Here is a 22,502-nt window from a genome sequence, read left to right on the forward strand (position 1 = left end):
CTCCTGTTACCGCCCCTCCTTCTCCATCACAGGTGGCCGAGTCTCACAGATGCCCCCACGTTCTCCTGCAGCCTCGCCTGCCGGCCCCTGCCCCGCCCCAGTCACCCTGGCTCCCAGCTGCCCTGAGCCTGGACTGGGTGCTCCCTCACGTGGCCTCTGCGTGCCTGACACCCATCGCTGCCGAGCACTCTAGGCCCTTGCCCTGGTTGCCCATCAGCACCCTGCTGGGCAGGAGGGCCTGGCCCCATTCCCGGATGTCGCCCAGGCCTCGCACACACTTCAGGGGCTCTGACAGCTGACGCTTTGAGAGCCGTGGGCCACGTATGGCGCCAGGAGGCCAAGCGAGCTTGTCGCGTGCTCCACAGAGATAGTGGGAGCTGTTTTCGCCCACCCCGGGGGTCCGTGCCCCCATCCCATCAGAACACCCTCCTGCCTGCCCTTAATCGGCGGGGTTCTCGTGAGCATCTGGCTGTGAGTGGACACGCCCAGCTGCATTCTTAGCCCCAACACACAGCTCCTGCCCGCAGAGCTTCCCCCACGGAGTCTCGCTGCTGTGCTCAGCACTTCCACTGTTTGGGAAGCTCCCATCAAAGTGTAAGAGACTGGGGAGATGAGGAGAATAAACCTCTCCTGGCTTTTACCTTAAGTCCTCCAGGGAGGCAGCAAGCCCCCCAAGCCAAAAGAAGCTGAGCTGACTACAAATGAGCCGCAGCAGCCCCTTCACCCGGCCCCAGCCTTGCCCGCAGACATTTCAGCCCAGGTACCTGCGTGTCCAGCCACTTCACGCCGTCGGGGGTGTGCTCCACACGTCCATAGAAGTGCACGGGAAGCATATACTCGGGCCGCGCTTTCTCCCAGGGGTTGCCGTAGCGCAGCCAGTCATCGGCCTCCTCTACCTGGAAAGGGGCCAGCTGTGAGGGCACCCTCAGCGCAGATGTCCCAGGCCACCGCCCTGTCCTGGACCCAGCAGACCGTGCGGTCGAGATCACACAGTGTCTGGCACTGAAACTTACCTACAGCCACTTACCACGTTGGGATTCCCACTTCTGGCGAAGCCCACGTGGGTAAAATGAACACAGTGGACGCTAAAGTAACAAACTCAAAATTTAGAAACATGTGCCCAAAAAAAAAGACACTAAGAACCACTGACTGACACGTGCTCCGACCTGGATGGAGCTTGAAAAACCTACATTCAGTGAAAGAGGCCAGACAAAAACACCACGTGCATCACGTGAGGCTATTTACAGGAAATGTTCAGAACAAGCACCTGCACAGAGACAGAAAGCGGGTGAGAGGCTGTCAGGGGCTGGGTGTGACTGCAAATTGGTGCAGGGCTTCTTTCTGGAGTGATGAAAATGTTCTCAAGATAGACAGTGGGGATGGTTACCCAACTCTGAAGAGACTGAAATCGACTCTCTATTTCAATAAAGCCGTTACAGAAGAATCACTGGAAGACATTGCTTTGACAGGGACACACTGGCCAGGCGGAGGCTCACACCTACAGTCCCAGCACTCTGGGAAGCCAAGGTGGGAGGATCGCTTGAGCCCACAAGGTCGAAGCTGCAGTGAGCTATGACTGTACCACTGCACTCCAGCCTGGGCGACACGGCAGGACCCTATCTCTAAAAAAAAAATTATTAAATTAAATTTAAAAAAGAGAGTGATGCTGCAAATCCACAAGTGCTGGGGCCAAGTTGGCAGCTGGCAGTGAGGATGCCCTGGATGCACCCAGGAAGACAAGCTGTTCTGGGAGGGCTTCCAAGAAGAAGCTTATTCCCAAAATCTGCACCCAGTGGCACTCGAGACCAGTAACTACATAAAACCAATTCCCACACTAAAAGCGGCCCTGCAGACTCGAGCCACCCTTGCACAGAAGCACTAGGGGGCTGCTTTACCACCAAGTGACAGAGTAACTCCAGCTGGTACAGCACCAAGGGCGGATTCTGAAGTCTCAATTACTAAAACTGAAATGAGATCAAGTCTCTTCTCTTCAGAATAAACAGGCAGCCCTAGTATGCTACACTGAGGGATTTCCTCTTCATGGTTCCTACACAGACGCAAAGAGTCACGAGCAAGACTGTCTGGGCTGTGCTCTTCAGGAGGCCCCTCCCCACAGCAGGCACCTCCCCATGGTACTCCCAGCAAGACCCTTCTGGTGGCGTCTCCTTGTCTGCTGTGAGATTCCCCAACACCAGGGCCTGGCCATCTGCAGCGCTGGTCCAGGAGTCGTCGGCAGAAGCAACAGCTTCCCACATACAAAGGCAGCCTGAGTCTCCCTTGCAGGGCCTCCCTGCCCCCTCGGCCAGGGTGCCAAGCAGGCTGGCCTGCGGCCCCTCTGGCCACACGCTGCTGGCCAACCCTGCCTGTATTTATTTCTTGCACAGCTAAAGCCAACTAAAAACCCACTGAATCTGACCACTTCCCATGAAAAGAGGATGGGAGGAGGGGTGAGCTTCACTTACTGATCATCCTAAACTGTCACACAAAGTGGCAAGAGTTACAAGAACGAGGACCACCAGAAGGAAAAATGTCTCCGTGGTAAAACAAAAAACACCACCAATACCTTCCTGCTGGAAACCCTAACACCAGCTAGGCGAAGGGGAGCCTCTGAGCTTCTGCCTTATAAACCCACACGTGACATGGGGACTGCTGGGGGCCAGAATGAGTCAGAGCATCAACACGTGCGTGGACTGGACTGCCCTGGCGCTCAGGCATGCGGAGGGCTGAGCAGAGCTGTCCGGAGGCGGTGGAGAAAGGCGCCTTTCTAAGGTTGCAGAGGGCATCTCCACAAATCAAGCAATGGATCCGAGTCCGTTTTAGGTTTACTTTTAGCCATTTCTTTTCCTTACCAACATTTTATCATGAGCGTTTTCAAACATGCAGAAACGTTATGCACCCACACCTAGGTGCTGTAAATGGTCTGTTGTTTCTCCGTCCGCCAATCCATTGATTTTGGGGTGCACTTAAGCAAGCTGCAGACATGAGTCCACATTCCCACTAAACACATCGCTGTGCGTGTCATGGACAGCAGCTCCTTGCGTTTATGTTTTGGGTTAATTTCTCTAGGGTGGGATACATGAGTCCTACAGACGCCATGGACGAGCCCTGGAGGTTGCACCTGCCGTGAGGCCCAATCCCCCTTGCCACCCCCACCCCAAGGACACCTCTACCACCCATCACGCACACATTCATTGGGGCTGTACACTCTGATGCTACAAATCTTTTGATTCTAACCCCAGACCAGCTTAATTTGTGACTTGTAGGCCCCAAATGATATTAAATAAACCAATCTCCAACCGAATGGAATAGTGGTGACTTCCATTCTGAGGCCCATGGGAAGGGCGCTGCTCGACGGGGAGGAGGCAGCTGCATTTTAAGACCACGCCCTCCTCCCGGCCATGGTCTCAACCACCTCACTTAGCTGTGGTGTGAGGCTTCAAGATCGAGGCTCACTCCTTCCAAGGGCCACTGTACTATGCAGAGTCCAGTCTCTAACCCCAAGGACACTGTCCCCTCACTGGGGTCAGGGGGTGAAGGCAGAAGGTGGGAGCAAAAGCTACAACTGCTCTTCTAACTACTTAGGGCCAATATCCCACGGAGGCTGACCCCAAAAGTACCACCCTGCACTCTGCATTTTGGTGCAGAGGGTCACCAAAGTGACCCTCACTGCCTGGCTGCTACTGGCCCTGTCTGGGAGCTGCTGTAAGGCTCAGCCAGGCTTCTGTGTCCTGCACGCCCCCAGCTTCCCTGTCACCAGGCAGAGGCAGCTGGCAAAAAGCTCACACAGGGCCCAGGCTCTCCCAGGCCATGTGGACCAAGGAGCCGGAGCAAGGGAGCTACCCTGACCTGCTCCACGTTGCCCTGGCCGGCCTGCAGTCCCCTGGCAGGGGCGTGGGAAGTATAAAAAGACGAACTGCAAGTGCTGCCATTTTATTGTGTGAATGAGAGCTGGAAACCAGTGAAGAAATGAAATCTCACCCACCTGCCAGCCATTGACAATCTTCTGGTTAAAAATCCCAAATTCATAGCGGATTCCATAGCCGTACGCTGCCAGGCCCAAGGTAGCCATTGAGTCAAGGAAACACGCTGAAAAAATCAATCACAGATCAGTCAGAATCGAAGGCATGGCACCAAGGTCCCATGCGGAGGCAGCCCACAGGGCACAAGGCAGAAATTCAGAGGGGATCACACTGACTTCAGGCTTCACTGAGAGGAAAACTGGAGCCCTCACCCTCCCCATGAGAGCCTGGGGCCACACACAGAAGACATCAACGTGGTGGCTACTCGAAGGGCACGGGAGGATGGGGGGGATGAAGAATCCCAGAGAACTCGGCCAGGCCTGGAACCTCTCCAAGCACGAAGCCCCCCACCGCCCCACTCTCAGACATCCCAGTTGAGGCTGAGGCCTCGCCGATCCCTTGCACGTTCCACTGAAACCCAGGCTGTTCTGACAGCAGGGACACATCAACACATCAAGCCTCACCCTACTACTCCTAAGTGATGAAGGCACAGCAGTGGCAGCTGGCCACGTACAAATCAATGTCCACCTGTGCAAACACCGCAGTACCAGGGGCCCGAAGGCACTATAGCACGTGTCATTAAATCCAGCCCTTGTTCCAATAAAAACTTCTTGAAAGAAAAACAAAACAAAACAATGTTTTGAATAAAGATTTAGAGGCCAGGAGTGGTGGCTCACACCTGTGATCCCAGCACTTTGGGAAGCTGAGGTGGGAGGATCACTTGAGTCCAGGAGTTTGAAACCAGCCTGGGCAACATAGTGAGACCCTGTCTCTATAAAAAATACAATTAGCCGTGCAATAGTGATGCATGCCTGTGGTCCCAGCTACTCGGGAGGCTGGGGTTGGGGGATTGCTTGAGCCCAAGAGGTTGAGGCTGCAGTGAGCCAAGATTGTGCCAGTGCACTCCAGCCTGGGCGAGAGTTAGATGCAACCTTATTAAAACTTCAGGATTGGCTGGGCGCGGTGGCTCACGCCTGTAATCCCAACACTTCAGGAGGTCAAGGCAGGCAGATCACGAGGTCAGGAGACCGAGACCATCCTGGCTAACACGGTGAAACCCCGTCTCTACTAAAAATACAAAAAATTAGCCGAGCGTGGTGACGGGCACCTGTAGTCCCAGCTACTCGGGAGGCTGAGGCAGGAGAATGGCGTGAACCCGGGAGGTGGAGGTTGCAATGAGCCAAGATCGTGCCACTGCACTCCAGCCTGGGCGACAGAGCGAGACTCCATCTCAAAAAAAAAAATTCAGGATTAAAAAAATAAAAAAAACACCCACATGGAACACTAGTAACTAAAATAAAATGCCCAATCCATGGAACACACAGATGCCTGTCAGGCCCTCTGCTGAGGGAGAGGGATGAAGGAGCCTCACGGACTCTTGTTCTGGGGACTCGCCTGCAGGAGAGAAGCACATTAAGCCATGGCGGGCTTAGTGCTGCCTGGGTCTGTGGGTACCGGGCCCTGTGGGCAGAAAGCAAAGGCTCTACTCATATCTGGCCATGGAGAAGGATGGAGGGAGGAGGCGAGGGGCAGGCAAAGCGACTGGGAAAAGCCCAAGGACCCGGAACACCCCAAAAGGAAGCAGGTCTCAGGGCCGGGGAGGGAGCAGCCCACAGTCTCCAGCTTGGAGGTGAGACGTGCGGTGAATGGCCACCCCTGGGGCTGTCAGGAGATGGGGACAAAAGAGGCTGGAGCTTCCCTTAGCGTCGGAAGCCCAGTTTTGCATTTGATGAAAAGGGACCTCACAGGAAGACAGTGGTGACCCATCACATGTCACAAAGGCTGGGGCGTGGAGAGGGCTGAAGACCCTCAAAGCCCTGTTATTTCAAGGCAATCTGCTGACTGTATCAGAGTTGAAACTGCCAGCTGCAAGCAGGGCCACGTTCAGAAATCATCTTTCCATCCTCTGGGCTGTCTGCTAATCACTGGCTCTTGTGCCCTGGAAAGTGGTCAGCATATCGGGAGCCCCTCCCAGCACCAGCTTACTCCATGCTGGCAAGATTGGTCTTCATGATAATGATGACATGCCCCCTGTGTGAAAGAAAACATATATTTTCCCCCTTTCCCCCCAATAGTGGCAAGATTTCAATCTGAAGAACACACTGGCCCATCCACTCAAAGCCAATTTACCCTGAGGCCAATTTACCTGACCCTGGCCTCACCACATGGCCACCAACCAAGCCAACGGGTCCGAAAGAGCTCCTTCTGGATGGGGCAACTTACCTGCCAGCCTCCCCAGGCCTCCATTCCCAAGGCCAGCATCTTCTTCTATCTCCTCGAGTTCCTCCAAGTCTAATCCCAACTGCAAACAAAAACACAGGCAGCATTTTAATGTTACTCAATATTTTCCCTTGAATGACAGGCTGAAAGATATGTAAGTCTTATGAGCTTACGCTAAAAGTTAGAGTCTGGGTTCTGTTAGACTTGAAAATCCAATGTTAAAATTTGATGTTAAATCAATGCATGGAAATGAAAGTTTCCAAATATTTCAAAAACATTTATTGCCAGGTAGTTAACCTATTAACAGTGAACAAATTATAACATGTATCCTAAAAATGAAACCAATGGTTCTGTCATTCTCTAATTTCACATGGGCTAAAGATATTTACGTGACATATTTTTAAACTAAAACCTAAAAGCACTTTTCCTGTGGTGATTCCAATTGTATTCAAACAATGTCGTGAAATAGATATGTCATGCTAAAAATTAGAGAAAAAGCAATAAAATCACGATTGACACTTAAAGCCATTCCAGAAGACGAACTCAGTACTCTCATTATGGCATATGGATAAATATTCCATTAATCTGGCTTTAGTGCATAAACTTGACAAATTGCTCACATTATCTGGATTGGTAGACTTTAAACTTTTTGGTCTCAGAAGGATCCAAAGAGCTTTTGTTTATTTGAATTACATATATTGATATTTATCAAATTACAAATTAAAATGCAGACCTTTTTAAAGTATACATATGAATTCATTTAAAAATAATAAACCCGGCCGGGCACGGTGGCTCACGCTTGTAATCCCAGCACTTTGGGAGGCCGAGGCGGGCGGATCACGAGGTCAGGAGATCGAGACCACGGTGAAACCCCGTCTCTACTAAAAATACAAAAAAAATTAGCCGGGCGTGGTGGCGGGCGCCTGTAGTCCCAGCTACTTGGAGAGGCTGAGGCAGGAGAATGGCGTGAACCCGGGAGGCGGAGCTTGCAGTGAGCCAAGGTTGCGCCACTGCACTCCAGCCTGGGCGACAGAGCGAGACTCCGTCTCAAAAAAAAAAAAATAAATAAAATAATAAACCCAATACATGTTAACATAAACAACAAAGTTTAATAAAAAAAAAAAAGCACATTTTTGAAACCAGAAAAATATCCATTGAGAAGAGTATTAGTGTTTTAAATAACAACAGCAAAGTTACAAATGATTTAGTATACACTAAGTCAACTGAATCATATTGACACATACAGTAATTTGATTCAGGGTAAAATTTCAAAATACTGTGACTTGAACTTAATTCCTAAAGCAATTTCAAAGGGTACATTCCACCAATAATATTTTGGATATAGGAAGGGGGGGGGCTAGGATTTACTCAATAATGCATTACTGGCTCAAAGTTAAGAAATAAGTTTAACTACAACATAACCGACCAGAAAACCTCTAAGTTTATGGTCTAAACTTAACCGACCATAAAACCTCTTGTTCATAAAAAATCTATTAAATTCAAAAATCCATTAAATTTTTTAAAAATCTCTACATATTTTTCTAAAGACAGGCTATGAGTCAACATAGGGAAAGATGTTTAGTTCCTTCCTGTTTTTAAATTGAGTGCCTACAGCACACTCATCCTACCTACGAGGGCAAATGTCACCTTGATTTTGTGAGCATTCGAGAAAGACATGAAAAGGCTGGGTGCAGTGGCTCAAGTCTGTCATCCCAACACTTTAGGAGGCCAAGGTGGGAGGATCATTTGAGCTTAGAAGTTCAAGACCAGCCTGGGCAACGTAATGAGATGTCTCTACTAAAAATAAAAAATAAATTAGCTGGGTGTGGTGGTGCACACCTACAGTCCCAGCTACTCGGGAGGCTGAGGTGGAAGGATGGCTTGAGCCCAGGAGGTTGAGGCTACAGTGTGCCGTGATCATATCATTGCACTCCAGCCTGGGTGACGGAGCAAGACCCTGTCTCAACAACAATGACGACGACACAAAAAGTAGCTGACAGAAAGTCCAAAACTCTGCTGCAGTGGGCTTCTGAACTGAAGACAGAAAAAGAGCACTGCAGTATACCCAATAACCTTTATCTCTTTATTGAGATGTAATTCATTAACCATAAAATTCGCCTTTTAAAAGTGTATGTTCACAAAGTTATGCAACCATCACCACTAATTCCAAACCATCATACCAAAAAGCAGCCCTGTGCCAATCAGCAGTCATAACCTATTTCCCCCACCTCTGTCAATCACTGATCTACTCTCCATCTCTATGGATCTACCTATTTTGGATATTTCATGGCTTCTTCCAATGAGCATGTTTTCTTTTTTTTTTTTTTTTTTTTTTTTTGAGACGGAGTCTCGCTCTTTCACCCAGGCTGGAGTGCAGTGGCGCAATCTCGGCTCACTGCAGGCTCCGCCCCCCGGGGTTCACGCCATTCTCCTGCCTCAGCCTCCCACGTAGCTGGGACTACAGGCGCCCGCCACCTCGCCCGGCTAATTTTTTGTATTTTTAGTAGAGACAGGGTTTCACCGTGTTAGCCAGGATGGTCTCGATCTCCTGACCTCGTGATCCGCCCACCTCAGCCTCCACCTCAGCCTCCCAAAGTGCTGGGATTACAGGCGTGAGCCACCGCGCCCGGCAATGAGCATGTTTTCAAGCTTCATCCATGTTGTGCCATGTGTCAGCCCTTCCCATCTTTGTATTGCTGTGTATTATTCCATTGTATGGCTAGCCCACATTTTGTTTACCTACCTATCAATTGATAAACATTTGGATGTTTCCACTTTTGGCTGTTATGAATAATGCTGCTGTGAAATTCATATACAGTTTTTCATGTAGACATGTTTTCATTTCTCTGAGGCCTGTACCGTGGAATGGAATTGCTAGGCTACATGAGAATTCTATGCTTAACTTTTGTAGTAACTGCCAGACTATTTTCCAAAGTGACTGCAAGATTTGACAATCACACCAACTGCTCTATATCCTCACCAACACTTGTTCTCTATGTTTATGATTATAGCCATTCTTGTGGGAATACAGCAGCATCTAATTGTGGTTTTGATTTGCATTTCCCTCACAGCTAATCACATTTAGCATCTTTTTGTGCTATGTGGATATCATCTTTGGAGAAACATCCAAGTCTTTTTGTCCATTTTTCAATTGGTTTGTCTTTTTCTGGTTGTCAGAGTTCTTTACATATATTCTGGATACCAGACTCTTATCAGATTTAGCATGTACAAATATTTTCTCTCATTTTGTAGGTTTTCTTTATTTAATGCACAAAAGTTTTTAATTTTGATGAAGTCCAATGTATCTATTTTTTCTTTTGTTGCTTGAGTTTTTGGTGTCATTTCTAAGAAATAATTCTAATCCAAGGTCATGAAGATTGATCCCTATATATCTTTCTAAAGTTGTATTCTTTTAGCTCTTCGATTTAGGTCTTTGAGCCATTTTGAGCTAATTTTTGTACATAGTGTGAGGTAGGGGTTTGATTTCATTTATTTGCATGTAGTTATCCAAATATCCCAATACCATTTGTTGAAAAGACATCTTTCTCCATTGAATTGTTTTGGTACCTACTTCCTTTCAAAAAAATCAATTGACCTATATGACACCAAACTTACAGGCAACAAAGAAAAAATAGACAAACTAGACTTCATAAAAATTAAAACCTTTTGTCAATCAAAAGATACTATCGGCCAGGCGTGGTGGCACACGCCTGAAATCCCAGCACTTTGGGAGGCCAAGGCGGGCAGATCACTTGAGGTCAGGAGTTTGAGAACAGCCTGACCAACATGGTGAAACCTGGTCTTTATATATAGAGTAATATAATACATACTATCAACACAGTAAAAAGACAAGCCATAGAATGGGAGAAAATATCCACAAATCACATATCTGATAAGCTATTAACATCTAGGACAAATAGAGAATTCTTAAAATTCAACAACAAAAATCGGCTGGGCACAGTGGCTCACGCCTGTAATCTCAGCACTTTGGGAGGCTGAGGCGGGTGGATCACGAGGTCAGGAGATCGAGACCATCCTGGCTAACATGGTGAAACCCCATCTCTACTAAAAATACAAAAAAATTAGCCGGGCGTGGTGGCGGGCGCCTGTAGTCCCAGCTACTCGGGAGGCTGAGGTAAGAGAATGGCATGAACCTGGGAGGTGGAGCTTGCAGTGAGCCGAGACCACGTCACTGCCGTCCAGCCTGGGCGACAGAGCAAGACTCCATCTCAAAAAAAAAAAAAAATTAACAACGAAAAAACAAACAACTTGATTTAAAATGAGTAAACGACTTGAACAGGCTTTTCTTCAAACAAGATATACAAATGGCCCACAAGCACGTGAAAAGATGCTCAGCATCATTAGTTATCAGGAACATGCAAATAAAAACTGTAAGATACCATTTTATACCCATTTAGAATGACTACTATCAAAAAACGGAAAAGAAGCATTGGTGAGGATGTAGAGAAACTGGAACTCTTGTGTACTTTTGGTAGGAATGTAAAATGGTGCTACTGCTGCGGAAAGCATTTTGGTGGTTCTAAAAAAAATTAAGAATGGAACTGCCATATGATCCAGCAATTCCATTTCTAGGTATATACTCAAAAGCACTGAAAGCAGGATCTTAAAGAGATATTTGTACACCTATGTTCACAGCAGCATTATTCACAATAGCCAAAGGCAGAAGCTCCCCAATGTCCACTGACAGACGAATTGATACACAAAATATGGTATATACACATAATAAAAATTTATTCAGCCTTTACAAGAACTGAAGTACTGGCACATGCTACAACGTGGATGAACCTTCACGACATTTTGCTAAGTGAGATAAGTCAGCCACAAAAGGACAAATAACGTATGATTCCACTTACATGAGTACCTAGAGTAGCCAAATTCATAGAGACAAAAAGCAACAGTGGTTTTCAGGGGCTAGGCAGAGGAACAGAGGAGTTATTTTTCAATGGGTATAGAGTTTCAGTTAGGAAAGATGAAAAGGTTCTAGAGATGGATGGCGGTGATGGATAAAGAACAAGGTAAAGGTACTTAATGCAATTGAACTGTACAGTTAAAAATGGTTACCATGGTAAATTTTATGTTATATATATTTCACTATAATTTTTTTAATTGGAAGAAAAACAACACACCATACATATGAGACCTTATTTCTGGACTTTGTGGTTTTTTTTGGAGATAGCGTCTTGCTCTATCACCCAGGCTGGAGCGCAGTGGCATGATCTCGGCTCACTGCACCCTCGACCTCCTGGGCTAAAGCAATCCTCCTCCTCAGCCTCCAGAGTAGCTGGGACCACAGGAGAGCACCACCACACCTGACTAATTTTTTTTTTTCTAGTAGAGACAGGGTTTCACCATGCTGCCCAGGCTGGTCTCAAACTCCTGAGCTCATGCAATCCACGCGCTTCGGCCTCCCAAAGTGCTGGGATTACAGGTGTGAGCCACCATGCCCAGCCTATTTCTGGGACTCTTAATTCTAATTCCATTGGTCTATCCTTATGCTTCTAACACACAGTCTTGATGACTGCTGCTTTGCAGTAAATTTTGAAATTGTCAAGTGTGAGTCTTCCGATTCTTTTCTTTTTCAAGGTTATTTTGACTATTCCTGATCCCTTGCTTTTAATTTTTTCCTTCTTTCTTTTTTGTTTGAGATAGAGTTTCACTCTTGTTGCCCAAGCTGGAGTGCAATGGCGTGATCTCGGCTCACCGCAACCTCCACCTCAAGCGATTCTCCTGCCTCAGCCTCCCAAGTAGCTGGGATTACAGGCATGCGCCACTATGCCCGGCTAATTTGGTGAGATGGGGTTTCTCCATGTTCAGGTGATCCACCCGCCTTGGCCTCCCAAAGTGCTGGGATTACAGGCTTGAGCCACCACACCCGACCTTTTTTTTTTTTTTTTATTTTAAGGCAGGGTCTGTCTTGCTCTATCATCTAGGCTGGAGTACAGCGGTGCAATCTTGGCTCACTGCAACCTCTGCCTCCAGGGCTCAAGCGATTCACCTGCCTCAACCTCCCAAAGTGCAGGGATTACAGGTGTCCGCCACCACACCCGGCCTTCCCTTGCATTTCTATCACGGTTTTAGAACCAGTTTGTCAATCTCTGCAAATGAGTAGATCAATTTGGGGAGTGCTGCTATCTTAACAACACTGAGTCTTCCAAGGTGTTAACATGAGATCCCTTTCCATATTGAGCTTTTCCTCAATGTCTTTGTTTTCAGGGTATAGGTTTTGCATTTTTTTGGATAAATTTACACCTAAGTAATTTATTCTTTCTGATGCTATTGTAAATGGTATAAAACTATTTTCTTAATTTCATTTTGGATTTATTCCATCTGGACTGAATTAATGAAATGTTCCATTTGGATTGCAGATGTATAGAAATACAGTTGATTCTTGCAGATTGAGCCTATATCCTGCAACCTTGCTGGTCTCATTTATTAGTTCTAATGGTCTTTGGTCGATTCCTTAGAGTTTTCTAGATCATGTAATCTGCAAATAGAGTTAGTTTTACTTCTGCCTTTCCAATCTGGATGCTTCTTATTTCATTTTCTTGCCAAATACCCTGGCCAAGACTCTGAGTACAATGTTGAGTAAGAACTGTAAGAGCAGGCCAGGTGTGGTGGCGCCATGCCTATAATCCTAGCAGTTTGGGAGGCCAAGGCGGGCAGATTACTTAAGGTCAGGAGTTTGAGACCAGCCTGGCCAACACGGTGAAACCCCATCTCTACTAAAAATGCAGAAACCAGCCAGAAATCACTTGAAACCGGGAGGTGGAGGTTGCAGTGAGCTGAGATCAAGCCACTGCACTCCAGCCTGGGCAACATAAAAAGACTCTGTCTCCAAAAAATAAAAAGAAGTTGTGAGAGCAGACATCCTTGGGACACAGTGGTAGGTTAAACACAAGATGGGGACCCAGTCTGTCAAATGTAAATCCTGTGAAAACTCTACAGGACAACCCAGTTCCAACAAATTAAATGCAAGGCAGGAAATAAAAAAGAGGAGACACTTATAGATTAAGAAAGATGTGGCCAGGCGCAATGGCTCACGCCTGTAATCCCAGCACTTTGGGAGGCCAAGGCGGGTGGATCACTTGAGATCAGGAGTTTGAGACCAGCCTGGCCAACATGGTAAAACCCCATCTCTACTAAAAATACAAAAATTAGCCCGGCGAGGTGGCATGCACCTGTAATCCCAGTTACTAGGGAGGGTGAGGCATAAGAATTGCTTGAACCCGGGAGACAAGAGGTTGCAGTGAGCTGAGATAGTGTCACTGCACTCCAGCCTCAGTGATAGAGTGAGACTCCGTCTCCAAAAAAAAAAAAGAAAGAAAGGTTTAAAAAACATACCAACTAAATGCAATTTAGTTTCTGAACATGCTGTTAAAAAGTTATAAAGTAATCAGAAAACCTTATATGCTGCCTGAAAAGTTGACATTAAAAAATTATTGTCGGCCGGGCGCGGTGGCTCACGCTTGTAATCCCAGCACTTTGGGAGGCCGAGGCGGGCGGATCACGAGGTCAGGAGATCGAGACCACAGTGAAACCCCGTCTCTACTAAAAAATACAAAAAAAATTAGCCGGGCGTGGTGGCGGGCGCCTGTAGTCCCAGCTACTCGGAGAGGCTGAGGCAGGAGAATGGTGTGAACCCGGGAGGCGGAGCTTGCAGTGAGCCAAGATTGCGCCACTGCACTCCAGCCTGGGTGACAGAGCGAGACTCCGTCTCAAAAAAAAAAAAAAGAAAATACAAAAAATTAGCCGGGTGTGGTGGCGGACGCCTGTAGTCCCAGCTACTCGGAGAGGCTGAGGCAGGAGAATGGCGTGAACCTGGGAAGCGGAGCTTGCAGTGAGATGAGATTGCGCCACTGCACTCCAACCTGGGCGACAGAGCGAGACTCCGTCTCAAAAAAAAAAAAAAAAATTATTGTCTTAGGAGGCTGAGGTGGGTGGATCACGAGGTCAGGAGTTCAAGACCAGCCTGACCAACATGGTAAAACCCCGTCTCTATTAAAAAATCCAGAAATTAGCTGAGAGTGGTGGCGCACGACTATAATTCCAGCTACTCAGGAGGCTGAGGCAGGAGAATCACTTGAACCCGGGAGGCAGAGGTTGCAGTGAGCCAAGACCACGCCATTCCCCCCCCGGGGGGGAGAAAAAAAAAACCATCCCACAAAAAAAAAAAAAAAAAAAGAATTAATGTCAGTATTTTAGGAATAATGATATAACTATTTTTAGGAGTCCTTATCTTCTTGAGATACCTACTGAAATATATATATATTTTTTTGAGATAAGAGTCTTGCTCTGTTGCCCAGGCTGGAGTGCAGTGGTGTGATCTCAGCTCACTGCGACCTCCACCTCCCGGGTTTGAGCAATTCTCCTGCCTCAGCCTCTCAAGTACCTGGGTATGCAGGTGTGTGCCACCACGCCCAGCTAATTTTTTTTTTTTTTTTGTATTTTGGTAGAGACAGGGTTTCACCATTGTTGCCCAGGCTGGTCTGAAACTCCTGAGCTCAGGCTCACCTCGGCCTCCTAAAGTGCTAGGATTACAGGCGTAAGCCACCGCGCCTGGCCACCTACTGAAATATCTACAAGTGAATATTACGCTGCTTCAGGTTGGCTTAAATAACCTGGATGTGGTGGGGTATGACGAACACACTACTGGCCATGAGGTGGAGAAGCCAAAAGGCGGGTGTGTGGCACAGGTTCACTGTAACAGTCACTCAATCTTCGTGTATGTGTAAAATTTTTCATAATGAAGATCATTTTTAATGCATCCTTAATAGCTCAATCAAGAGCGGGCTGCTACTTTTGAAGCACTAGTTTTAAGTATAAACCGCTCCTCTGGACGACTCAGGCCTGACAATGCGTTTGCACATGTTTTCTTTTTCATGTTCCATTAGAAATGGGAGCATCACTATTTTCTTCCCACCTGAAGCATCTGGCAGCCTCTCTCACACCTAGAGACGCCCAGCACAGGGACCTGGAGCCACTGAAAGCCCAGTCATCATGAAAATATTTCAAACACAAGATTAAATAAAAGTTAAACTGCAAGTAAAATATCACTTTTAAGAAAAAAGTATACAAAGTTTATTTTTTTATTTTCTATTTTATTTATTTATTATTATTATGCTTTAAGTTCTAGGGTACATGTGCACAAGGTGCAGGTTTGTTACATATGTAGACATGTGCCACGTTGGTGTGCTGCACCCATTAACTCATCATTTACATTAGGTATTTCTCCTAATGCTGCCCCTCCCCGCTCCCTCCACCCCACAACAGGCCCCGGTGTATGATGTTCCCCTTCCTGTGTCCAAGTGCTCTCATTGTTCAATTCCCACCTATGAGTGAGAACATGCAGTCTTTGGTTTTCTATCTTTGCAATAGTTTCCTGAGAATGATGGTTTCTAGCTTCATCCATGTCCCTACAAAGGACATGAACTCATCCTTTTTTATGGCTGCATAGTATTCCATGGTGTATATGTGCCACATTTTCTTAACCCATTGATGGACATTTGGGTTGGTTCCAAGTCTTTGCTATTGTGAATAGTGCCACAATAAACATACATGTGCATGTGCCTTTACAGTAGCATGATTTATAATCCTTTGGGTATATACCCAGTAATGGGATGGCTGGGTCAAATGGTATTTCTAGTTCTGGATCGTTGGGGAATTACCACACTGTCTCCCCCAATAATTGAACTAGTTTACAGTCCAACCAAAAGTGCAAAAGTGTTCCTATTTCTCCACATCCTCTCCAGCACCTGTTGTTTCCTGACTTTTTAATGAATGCCATTCTAACTGGTGTGAGATGGTATCTCATAGTGGTTTTGATTTGCATTTCTCTGATGGCCAGTGATGATGAGTATTTCTTCATGTCTCTGTTGGCTGCATGAATGTCTTCTTTTGAGAAGTGTCTGTTCATATCCTTTGCCCACTTTTTGATGGGTTTGTTTGATTTTTTTCTTATAAATCTGCATAAGTTCTTTGTAGATTCTGGATATTAGCCCTTTGTCAGATAGGCAGATTGCAAAAATTTTCTCCCATTCTGTAAGCTGCCTGTTCACTCTGATGGTAGTTTCTTTTGCTGTGCAGAAGCTCTTTAGTTTAATTAGATCCCATTTGTCTGTTTTGGCTTTTGTTGCCATTGCTTTTGGTGTTTTAGACATGAAGTCCTTGCCCATGCCTAGGTCCTGAATGGTATTGCCTAGGTTTTCTTCTAGGGTTTTTATGGTTTTAAGTCTAACATTTAAGTCTTTAATCCATCTTGAATTTTTGTATAAGGTGTAAGGAAGGGATCCAGTTTCAGCTTTCTACATATGGCTAGCCAGTTTTCCCAGCACCATTTATTAAATAGGGACTCCTTTCCTCACTGCTTGTTTTTGTCAGGTTTGTCAAAGATCAGATGGTTGTAGATGTGCGGTATTATTTCTGAGGGCTCTATTCTGTTCCATTGGTCGGTATCTCTGTTTTGGTACCAGTACCATGCTGTTTTGATTACTGTAGCCTTGTAGCATAGTTTGAAGTCAGGTAGCGTGATGCCTCCAGCTTTGTTCTTTTGGCTTAGCATTGTCTTGGCAATGTGGCCTCTTTTTTGGTTCCATATGAACTTTAAAGTAGTTTTTTCCAATTCTGTGAAGAAAGTCATTGGTAGCTTGATGGGGATGGCATTGAATCTATAAATTACCTTGGGCAGTATGGCCATTTTCAAGATATTGATTCTTCCTATCCATGAGCATGGAATGTTTTTCCATTTGTTTGTGTCCTCTTTTATTTCCCTGAGCAGTGGTTTGTAGTTCTCCTTAAAGAGGTCCTTCACATCCCTTGGAAGTTGGATTCCTAGGTATTTTATTCTCTTTGAAGCAATTGTGAATGGGAGTTCACTCATGATTTGGCTCTCTGTTTATTGGTGTATAGGAATGCTTGTGATTGTTGCACATTGATTTTGTATCCTGAGCCTTTATAAGTTGCTTATCAGCTTAAGGAGACTTGGGGCTGAGACGATGGGGTTTTCTAAATATACAAATATGTCATCTGCAAACAGGGACAATTTGACTTCCTCTTTTCCTCACTGAATACCCTTTATTTCTTTCTCCTGCCTGACTTCCCTGGCTCGAACTTCCAACACTGTGTTGAATAGTAGTGAGAGAGGGCATCCTTGTCTTCTGCCAGTTTTCAAAGGGGATGCTTGCAGTTTTTGCCCATTCACTATGATATTGGCTGTGGGTTTGTCATAAATAACTCTTATTATTTTGAGATATGTTCCATCAATACCTAGTTTATTGAGAGTTTTTGGCATGAAGTACTGTTGAATTTTGTTGAAGGCCTTTTCTGCATCTATTGAGATAATCATATGGTTTTTGTTTTTGATTCTGTTTATATGATGGATTACGTTTGTTGATTTGCATATGCTGAACCAGCCTTGCATCCCAGGGATGAACCCCACTTGATCATGGTGGATAAGCTTTTTGATGTGCTGCTGGATTCGGTTTGCCAGTATTTTAATGAGGATTTTTACATCGATGTTCATCAGGGATATTGGTCTAAAATTCTCTTTTTTTGTTGTGTCCCTGCCAGGCTTTGGTATCAGGATGATGCTGGCCTCATAAAATGAGTTAGGGAGGATTCCCTCTTTTTCTATTGATTGCAATAGTTTCAGAAGGAATGGTACCAGCTCCTCCTTGTACCTCTGGTAGAATTCGGCTGTGAATCCCTCTGGTCCTGGACTTTTTTTGGTTGGTAGGCTATTAATTATTGCCTCAATTTCAAAGCCTGTTATTGGTCTATTCAGGGATTTAACTTCTTCCTGGTTTAGTCTTGGGAGGAAGACTGTCCAGGAATTTATCCATTTTTTCTAGATTTTCTAGTTTATTTGCGTAGAAGTGTTTATAGTATTCTCTGATGGTAGTTTGTATTTCTGTGGGATCGGTGGTGACATCCCCTTTATCATTTTTTATTGTGTCTATTTGATTATTTTCTCTTTTCCTCTTTATTAGTCTTGCTAGTGGTCTATCAATTTTGTTGATCTTTTCAAAAAACCAGCTCCTGGATTCATTGCTTTTTTGAACGGTTTTTTGTGTCTCTATCTCCTTCGGTTCTGCTCTGATCTTAGGTATTTCTTGCCTTCTGCTAGCTTTTGAATGTGTTTGCTCTTGCTTCTCTAGTTCTTTTAATTGTGATGTTAGGGTGTCAATTTTAGATCTTTCCTGCTTTCTTTTATGGGCATTTAGTGCTATAAATTTCCCTCTACATACTGCTTTAAATATGTCCCAGAGATTCTGGTATGTTGTGTCTTTGTTCTCATTGGTTTCAAAGAACATCTTTATTTCTGCCTTCATTTCTGTATCTACCCAGTAGTTATTCAGGAGCAGGTTGTTCAGTTTCCATGTAGTTGTGAAGTTTTGAGTGCATTTCTTAATCCTGACTTCTAGTTTGATTGCACTGTGGTCTGAGAGACAGTTTGTTATAATTTGTTATTTTACATTTGCTGAGGAGTGCTTTACTTCCAACTATGTTGTCAATTTTGGAATAAGTGCTATGTGGTGCTGAGAAGAATGTATATTCTGTTGATTTGGGGTGGAGAGTTCTGTAGATGTCTATTAGGTCCACTTGGTGCAGAGCTGCGTTCAATTCCCGGATATCCTTGTTAACTTTCTGTCTCATTGATCTGCCTAATGTTGACAGTGGGGTGTTAAAGTCTCCCATTATTATTATGTGGGATTCTACGTCTCTTTGTAGGTCTCTAAGGACTTGCTTTATGAATCTGGGTGCTCCTGTATTGGGTGCATATATATTTAGAATAGTTAGCTCTTCTTGTTGCATTGATCCCTTTACCATTATGTAATGGCCTTCTTTGTCTCTTTTGATCTTTGTTGGTTTAAAGTCTATTTTATGAGAGACTAGGATCGCAACCCCTGCTTTTTTTTGTTTTCCATTTACTTGGTAGATCTTCCTTCATCCCTTTATTTTGAGCCTATGTGTGTCTCTGCATGTGAGATGGGTCTCCTGAATACAGCACACTGAAGGGTCTTGACTCTATCCAATCTGCCAGTCTGTGTCTTTTAATTGGAGCATTTCACCCATTTACATTTAAGGTTAATATTGTTATATGTGAATTTGATCCTGTCATTATGATGTTAGCTGGTTATTTTGCTCGTTAGTTGATGCAGTTTCTTCCTAGCCTCGATGGTCTTTACAATTTGGCATGATTTGCAGTGGCTGGTACCGGTTGTTCCTTTCCATGTTTAGTGCTTCCTTCAGGAGCTCTTTTAGGGTAGGCCTGGTGGTGACAAAATCTCTCAGCATTTGCTGGTCTGTAAAGGATTTTATTTCTCCTTCACTTATATAGCTTAGTTTGGCTGGATATGAAATTCTGCGTTGAAAATCCTTTTCTTTAAGAATGTTGAATATTGGCCCCCACTCTCTTCTGGCTTGTAGAGTTTCTGCGAAGAGATCCACTGTTAGTCTGATGGGCTTCCCTTTGTGGGTAACCGGACCTTTCTCTCTGGCTGCCCTTAACATTTTTTCCTTCATTTCAACTTTGGTGAATCTGATAATTATGTGTCTTGGAGTCGCTCTTCTCGAAGAGTATCTTTGTGGCATTTTCTATATTTCCTGTATTTGAGTGTTGGCTTGCCTTGCTAGGTTGTGGAAGTTCTCCTGGGTAATATCCTGAAGAGTGTTTTCCAACTTGGTGCCATTCTCCCCGTCACTTTCAGGTACACCAATCAGCCGCAGATTTGGTCTTTTCACATAGTCCCATATTTCTTGGAGGCTTTGTTCATTTCCTTTTACTCTTTTTTCTCTAAACTTCTCTTCTCGCTTCATTTCATTCATTTGATCTTCAATCACTGATACCCTTTCTTCCAGTTGATCGAATTGGCTACTGAAGCTTGTGCATGCATCATGTAGCTCTCATGCCACGGTTTTCAGTTCCATCAAGTCATTTAAGGACTTCTCTACACTGCTTATTCTAGTTAGCCATTCGTCTAATCTTTTTTCAAGGTTTTTAGCTTCTTTGTGATGGGTTCGATCATCCTCCTTTGGCTCGGAGAAGTTCGATCGTCTGAAGCCTTCTTCTCTCAACTCATCAAAGTCATCCTCCATCCACCTTTGTTCCATTGCTGGCGAGGAGCTGCGTTCCTTTGGAGGAGAAGAGGCGCTCTGATTTTTAGAATTTTCAGCTTTTCTGCTCTGGTTTCTCCCCATCTTTGTGGTTTTATCTACCTTTGGTCTTTGATGATGGTGACGCACAGCTGGGGTTTTGGTGTGGATGCCCTTTCTGTTTGTTAGTTTTCCTTCTAACAGTCAGGACCTTCAGCTGCAGGTCTGTTTGCGTTTGCTGGAGGTCCACTCCAGACCGTTTGCCTGGGTATCACCAGTGGAGGCTGCAGAACAGCGAATATTGCAGAACAGCCAATGTTGCTGCCTGATCGTTCCTCTGGAAGCTTCGTCTCAGAGGGGCACCCAGCTGTGTGAGATGTCAGTCGGCCCCTACTGGGAGGTGCCTCCCAGTTAGGTAGGCTACTCAGGGGTCAGGGACCCACTTGAGGAGGCAGTCTGTCCGTTCTCAGATCTCGAACTCCATGCTGGGAGAACCACTACTCTCTTCAAAGCTGTCACACAGAGACAATTTATGTCTGCAGAAGTTTCTGCTGCCTTTTGTTCAGCTATGCCCTGCCCCCAGAGGTGGAGTCTACAGAGGCAGGCAGGCCTCCTTGAGCTGTGGTGGTCTCCACCCAGTTCGAGCTTCCCGGCTGCTCTGTTTACCTACTCAAGCCTCAGCAATGGCAGACGCCCCTCCCCAAGCCTCGCTGCCGCCTTGCACTTCAATCTCAGACTGTTGTGCTAGCAATGAGTGAGGCTCCGTGGGCATGGGACCCTCCGAGCCTGGCATGGGATATAATTTCCTGGTGTGCCGTTTGCTAAGACTGTTGGAAAAGCGCAGTATTAGGGTGGGAGTGACCCGATTTTCCAGGTGCCATCGGTCACAGCTTCCCTTGGCTAGGAAAGGGAATTCCCTGATCCCTTGAGCTTCCCGGGTGAGGCAATGCCTCGCCCTGCTTTAGCTCATGCTCTCACCCTTGGTGGGCTACACCCACTGTCCGACAAGCCCCAGTGAGATGAACTCAGTACCTCAGTTGGAAATGCAGAAATCACCCGTCTTCTGCGTTGCTCATGCTGAGAGCTGTAGACTGGAGCTGTTCCTATTCAGCCATCTTGGAACCTCCCATCAAGTATACAAAGTTTAAAAGGATACATGCTTGCCTGCAATTTCTAAATTTCTATAATTAACATTCATTTTTTTGTGAAGAAAAATTATAAACATATTGCATATTTATGATGCAAACTATTCCCTAGAATGTTTACTATATGTAAGAACTGCATAAAATGTTTCAAAAAATAAAATGCATTCTATGATGGTAAAATCCAAAGACAAGACTAAGATATTGCATGTTCTGTACTTCTTACAGACATGCCCTAATGTTAACACTCAGTAAACAGTAAATGACAAGTCACCTGCCAGGGTAACCTTTAGCGCCATTAGCTAATTTCAAACATGCGGAGTGAAGTTTTTGTTGCATTTTGTTGTGCACAGACACAGCTATGACGTCCTGCAGGGGGAGACGGAGCCCCAGGCAATGTTGAGCCGCCTCCCAGCCATGCAAGACATTTGCCCCCAACAAAACATCCCCACTCCTCCCACACACATCCAAACCCAAGCAAAGCAAAGGCGGTGGCAGGGCGCTGAGGTGGAGGGGCCCTGCCATGAAGACACCCATCTATACGCAGGTAAAAGGTTATACTCTAGAGACTCAGCTGGGAAGGGAAGCGAAGACAGACCAGGAAGCCAATGGCTGCTCTGCTCTAAAACCACAAAGGAACTGTGAAAGGATTAAGTTCAAAGTGAACAAGTGCTAATGAAGAACTTCCAAGGAAAGGCAGTTTTGTTTTTAGGTGAGAAATAGCGCTTTTACAACTAGACAACTAGGGTAAGCTCCGGAGGTCATCTCAGGGGTGGATGGAGGGAAACCAGACATGGGTTAGCAGTTTGATGAAGTCAAAATGGAATAATACCAACCACTGGTGCAGTGCTGTAAATCCGCCCTGGAGGTGGGGTGGGGTGTGGGATGGCCTCTAGAACCTCCACGCCTTCGCATCCCAATTCAACCCCATGCTTGCAGTCCATTCAATTCTTACTTTCTACTCTCAAAAACAGAAAGCAGCCCCACCAACCCATTCCTTCCAGGAGGG

At 45.6% G+C, this 22,502-nt stretch overlaps 1 protein-coding gene across 1 annotated transcript in view; it reads right to left on the minus strand.

The window, feature by feature from the left end:
* Positions 1-22,502, minus strand: part of PYGB (glycogen phosphorylase B) — a 60,461-nt gene that overhangs the window by 23,074 nt on the left and 14,885 nt on the right. The window contains exons 3-5 of the mRNA XM_032142781.2: positions 6,243-6,321; positions 3,983-4,086; positions 765-896 (exon numbers count right to left, since the gene is read on the minus strand). Coding sequence (XP_031998672.1) covers positions 765-896; positions 3,983-4,086; positions 6,243-6,321 — 315 coding nt within the window. The remainder of the gene's footprint in view (positions 1-764; positions 897-3,982; positions 4,087-6,242; positions 6,322-22,502) is intronic.

Source organism: Hylobates moloch, unplaced genomic scaffold (genome assembly GCF_009828535.3).
Source record: "Hylobates moloch isolate HMO894 unplaced genomic scaffold, HMol_V3 SCAFFOLD_21, whole genome shotgun sequence".
Lineage (NCBI taxonomy): Eukaryota > Metazoa > Chordata > Mammalia > Primates > Hylobatidae > Hylobates > Hylobates moloch.